General features: G+C 42.2%; 1 protein-coding gene across 1 annotated transcript; it reads right to left on the bottom strand.

Annotated features, from left to right (window-relative positions):
* Window positions 1–550: 550 nt before the first annotated feature.
* LOC126915158 (dynein axonemal heavy chain 1-like) lies at window positions 551–2,240 on the bottom strand. Its single transcript, XM_050719603.1, has 3 exons — window positions 1,435–2,240; window positions 1,248–1,358; window positions 551–804 (listed from the first exon to the last, which is right to left on the bottom strand). Exons 1-3 carry the CDS (start codon window positions 1,577–1,579, stop codon window positions 686–688), a joined length of 375 nt encoding a protein of 124 aa, XP_050575560.1. The 5' UTR covers window positions 1,580–2,240; the 3' UTR covers window positions 551–685.
* Window positions 2,241–6,007: the final 3,767 nt, after the last annotated feature.

Genomic DNA, 6,007 nt, shown 5'->3' with positions numbered 1-6,007 from the left:
CTATCGATTTGCCTTTCTCGCCTACTGCCTCCACAACAGCCCTTTATTGACGCAACTGTGCATCACCTGTGCACCATCGAATCTACCGTAATTTGTTCGGTGCCAAGGCACTTGGTGCAAAAGTTTCCCGATCACCGCCCGACATCGCTCTACCGTTGGTGAAAAATGAACGTCCGACGCAACGAAACGTTGTCTAATTTGTCTAAAAATTACAAGTTTGGAAAAATATCCGACTACGATGATATTTGAAAGATCCGATAAACGGAATTCGAAGAACGCGACGATATCTTTCTACGATATACGATATAAAGGATAGAAAAGACGAGCGAATACAGAGAGAAATTCTTTTGATCTTTAACCATATATTATTATACAACAGAACACGTTGTTGCGGTTGCGCGTTACGATCGTTTATTCGATTATTTTTCAAACGCAACCCTCCTTTGGTACGTATACGTCGACGTTGATACAAAAATACCAAAAATACCAAAAATACCGAGCGCAACTTGCATTTGACTTTGAAACGTTTAATTAATTAATATCATACGTGGCGTACTTTATGTCGATATATCGTATTTATTTGATCGAAGGACGTGGATGTAAGAAGAGCGATCGAATCGTATCGAACGAAAAGTATCCTTGTAAACATCTTTGCAACGTAGTTACGAAAGAGAGTAGAAAAGTTCTATCGCGAGTATAGATAAACACTTACCCTTGTCTTGCCCGACCCGGTTGGACCAACCAGCATTAATCCGTGCCGCACCACAGTCGTCTCGTACAATTGGATAACTTTCTTCGCGAACTCTGCGATCAAACACGTTTCGATCATCGCTTTATAGCACGTTCGAACACGGAATTCTATCTAAGCCGGATCTTCCATCAAAAGATTCCGGCTATTATGGGAAAACGTGTGCTCCAACTTTTAATTTCCATTACGATTAACTTTTAGTTATTCGGATGACTGAATCGTTTAGTAAAAGTCAAGCTCTACGATACACTGAAAAACATCTCGAAAAAGAATATTACACAAAGAACGTATAGAATTTGAATAAGAAAATGTAATTAAGCGAGTCGATACAGAGAGTATTAGTAGTATTACATAGAGTTTCGGGATCGACGAAACGTATAACAATAACGATTAATGGAGTTTAATGAAACGAAACGTAATGAAACGAAAAATAAAATTTTTGATAATTTCGAACGCTGGAATAAACTGCAAACTGATCCGAAACTAATATTTGGCATACCGTCAACTTCCTCTAGGCCCATCCTCGCAATCGCTGCACGAATTTGGGTTTCCAATACTCCGTGGTCTACGTGTTTCTCCTCCAAACGTGGAAATAAATCAGACACGATACCTGATTAAACGAAGGAGATACGTGGTATCGTGAAAGTCGAGAACTTGCGAAAGAAGAAGAAATTCTAGGAAATTACCGTTGAACAGCGTCAAATCGTCTTTTAAGAACTTGGGAACGTTCACATCTCGCAAAGCACGTAAACAGATCTGCTGTTCGTTTAAATCTTTCTGTTCCCTTTTTAAATTTCCTGCCACAGCGATCACCGTCTTCACTGCTCGCATTCCGAAATCATAATGATCCTTGGTAAAAATATTTATTTCTCAAGGAAAATTTTTCACTTCCCGACTGTACGTAGGACAAAAGGATACTGCCATTCTATCCACGAAATCGAACAAACGCAATTTCCAACTAACTAACGCAATAGTAAAATAAGTTGAAAAAGTAAAATAGCAGTAAAGCTAAATACGAAAATGCCGTGAACTTGAATACCTCGTGCCTTAACCGACCAAGTTAAAATATCGACCGGCGATCGGTAAATGAATCGTTTAATGATCAAATACGTGTAATTAAATTATGTAACGCGTTAAACGTCTTGAGAATATGGTACCTGTGTGCTCAATTGTTCCGAGCTCAATTTAAACGTAGTCGTTATTTTGCCGGCCAAAACTTTCGCCTCGGAAAAGCCGTACGAAAATAACGAAATTTCAGCGATGAGCGAATAGTCTGGTACCATCATAGCCACAGGACGGAATAAGGCTTTCAAATTGTCCGGTAATTCCGTCCTACCCGCGTAACCAGGATTCATAGTGATGAATACCGCGCACGATGTCTTCAGTACGATTTCATCCCCTTCGAACATGAACCTGAAAAATATCACGAACAATTCGTCGAAACGAAAGCCATACTCGTAAATTGTACTATCCGTTTAAAACTATATTAAGGAAAATTCATAGACTCACGTGTCCATTCGCATTTGTTGCGCTTGCTGGATCGTCATGATCTGCTGGGCAATCACGGACAACACCTCGATATCTATTCTGTTGAATTCATCGAAACATGCCCATGCACCTGCACTGCGGTGATTATATTCAAGATAAAACGAATAAATGGCAGATAAATGAAGATCGTTGTCGAGAATAATGAACGATAATTAAAACGGATGAATGAAATGGTTAAAGGATTTCGCAGAAATTACTCGAATTCAACATTCACGGCACAAACATCTTTGCGAATCGAATCCGATGAAATGAAATTTCCGTTTAATTAAATTTAAATTTAATTTATAAAATTAATCAGAATATCAGCGTGGTTGCGTGTGACGGGGTTAACGTACGAAACGAAGATACCGTCTTCGAGTTTCAACTTTTATTTTTTAATTTACAAAGCCCGATAACGCTGGTAAATACCGGTCTGTATCGACGATAACGTAGAAATATTAATTTATCGTTGAACGTTGATCTTTAACATACAGGTACATGCATCTACTCGAACCTACAGACGATATTACGATACGTGACACGTGGAAAAAGTCAAAAGAGACGAAAAGGTCGGACAAATCGGATATTACCTTGCGAGACCTTTGAAGAACTTTCCCATCGACATAAAGTCCAACTGATCGGAACAATTGAACACTACACACTGTATGGCGAACGCTTTGGCAAGGTCCTTGGTGGTTTCCGTTTTGCCCGTTCCGGCGGGGCCAGCTGGCGCACCGCCGAATTTCAAGTGCAACGCCCCAGTTAACGTCAAGTAACATCGATCGGTCAGAGGGGTGATGACGAGTCTTCCGGTGTTGCCCAGATATTCGTATCTTTCGCCAAATTCCGATAAATAATAACGATTAGGTTCAGAGGTAAGGCAGAGAGACGGCAGGTGGGAGGGGTTTATACAATAAGAAGCAACATTTGAAATAAAAATTGAAAAATGTTCCAGTTAGTTACCGTACCCGTACGGAAATTCCGCGTTCACAGCACGCACTTTCAGCTCGCCATCCACCCAGTAATAACGAAGTTGCGATATCCAATCGAAATCATTCACGTTCGATACTTTTTCCTGTAACAGCTTGTACAGCACATCGCGCGCGTGCACCTCGATGGTGATTACCGCTTCCAGCATTAATCTTTGAATTTCCGTTTGCGGACTGCGCACCAATTCGCGTAGATCCTCCATCTGTGGGATAAATTCTATTCGATTCGTTGTTTACGGCAAGATTTCACTAGTCGACCATGTAAATAGAACAATTAGGGTCGTGCGAGAAATAAAATGAACGACGTATCGACATATCGTATACGTATATTTTATATTATATATAACCGCGTATATATATAAGCCAAGGAAACGTGGCCAAGCACTTGTTATTATACTTTCGTTCTCGGCGACTCTGTGTCTTACGTGTGCCAACAGTCGTTGATAGTAATCGGAGAGAGTTTTGGTACGGATGCCGTTCTCCACTTGCGCGGTCCAATAAGTTTGACCGCAACAGAGAGTCACTTGTCCCGGCCACATGTACACCCACGCTTTCCTTGGAATTACATCGATGACTAGCAGAGCCGTTCCAATGATGTTTCTGATAGTGGTGCGCATCACCGTCTCCAGATCGCCCAGCCAAAACTCCACGCTCCTCAACGGGTACATCGGCGGATCAAGCACCACTTCCTCCCTCTCGGCAGAGTACATTCGAGTGATCTGTAGATCCTCTTCGAACTTCACTTCTCGAATGTTCTCGAAACACTTTCTGAGGTGCGGTTGCACCGCTTGCACGTTCTTCGCTTGAGCCAGGATCTCCAAAAGTTCCTCGTCGCTGAGGAAGTAGAATCGAGGAAAAATTCGTCGTTTCATTTCCAAGTAGTTGGATAGACCTTTCTGCACCACTTCCAGCAAACTTTGGCACTCTCGAAGGCTCTCCAGTAGATTGATGTCGGGACATATCTTGATAACCTGTCGCGATAGCGCTTTTAGCTCAAACTTTCGAGAAACGAAACGTTCGTCGACATTTTCAAACCGAGACATATTTACGAAACGATAAAACGATAAAACGATAAAACAACAAAGAAATTAGCGAGTTACGCGTTTCTCTAACGATTTCTTACTTTCCAACGGGATATTAAAGGAATATGAACGACGAGTAATTAAGATCGTTTAAGATTACGTGGAATAGAAAAGGAACGGTTCTAAGGTAGATAGGACAGTTATCGAGAGAAAATCACAAACAAAGCAAGACATTGCGTATGAAATTACATAGGGATTTTCATAGGCGTTCTTCATGATTCGTCTCCAGTTGCGTTCCATCGCATTGTACTTCCTAGTCTCCACCGGCAGCTGAACCTTAATGTCCTCCGACGTAAATATCGGTTCCAGATACATCCAGTCTCTGTAATTGCGCGCGTTCTTATCGTTAAACAAACGCTCGATCCCTCCTACCTTTGTACTTCGATCCATAAAATCAGCACTTGCTCCGTCAACTTTAATTTATACTCCCATTCGGTAATCTGGTCCTCGAAAACGGTCTTCAGCGGGCTGAACGCCAGCTGCTGTACGCCGAGTATGTGATTCTCCAGTAGCATCGTAGTTTCCTCTGCCACCTTTATTATATACGTTCCTATACGCGGCGGATAGATAAACGGATCAACGCGTCGTCATCGATCGAACGAACGAAATGCTCGATAAAATTCCGCTTTATACCTGTATACCAGATACGTAGTAACGAATACGAACGAAAGAAATAAACGTACTGACCGGTTGTTTTATACGCCAGTATCTCCATAACGATCGTTTCCCACTCTTCGATCATCTTGTTCAACGTCCGTTCCGTGGCGTATTCTTTGGCTGCTGTGTCAGCGACGGTCTTTACTAATTCTTCAAACTCCTCGATACCGAGCATTAACAGCGATTTAAACGTTATGCTCGGCTTGAGAGCCATCTGTATGCCAGTTTGCGCGCTCAGTTGCTCAAAGTGACGATCCTTCATTCCCGGATCCCGAAGAGCTTGTATGAGACTAACGTAAGGCTTGAATTCGTCTATTTGTTGCCTTATGGCGATTGCGATCGCTCGCACCTCTGTCCCAAAAGGAGAATTACTCGCCTTTTCGAGCAAAAGATGCTAATTTTCATGCCAATTTTCCAGCGAATTGTTCGAACCTACTTGGAAATTCTTGAAACGTTCGAATCGCGCGAGTCATTGCCCGATGCATATCAGCGACTAGAACGTCGATCTGAGCGCCATCCACGTTCATCAGCGGGTTATCCATCCATATGTCGTGCCATTTAAGCCAATCTACGAATTACGAAACACAACATTTCGATAACGATGTCGAACTTGCGAAATTTACTTTCGACAGAGGCAACGCTGCTTCGAAGGTAAAAGTTTTTAAAATAGAGGGTAAAAGGCAAGAAATTTTATTAAAATTGACTTTTCGGACAGGCTGGCGCGTCCAATATCGACCAATATCGTTCATGTTCGTATACTTGCCCGAAGCGGTGACCCACAAGCTTCTGTAAGGTTCAAAGTCGCGCATCAACTTGTGCAAATGATCGAAAGGCACCACTTTCATGTCGAGCAACTTTTGCCGTTCATTGAGCAACAAACCCATCTCCCGACAGTCGACCATGCTTTTCCAGATTCGTTTCACATCGAGCGCAGTCTCGTGTATACGATTGATATCCGTTTGAAGAGCGATGTTTGCCACGTTGCTAACCAGAGTGTCTATTCT

The sequence above is a fragment of the Bombus affinis genome, chromosome 4 (genome assembly GCF_024516045.1).
Source record: "Bombus affinis isolate iyBomAffi1 chromosome 4, iyBomAffi1.2, whole genome shotgun sequence".
Classification (NCBI taxonomy): domain Eukaryota; kingdom Metazoa; phylum Arthropoda; class Insecta; order Hymenoptera; family Apidae; genus Bombus; species Bombus affinis.
The sequence above is the reverse complement of the archived record's forward strand: the minus strand, read 5'-3'. Positions and strand labels throughout refer to the sequence as shown.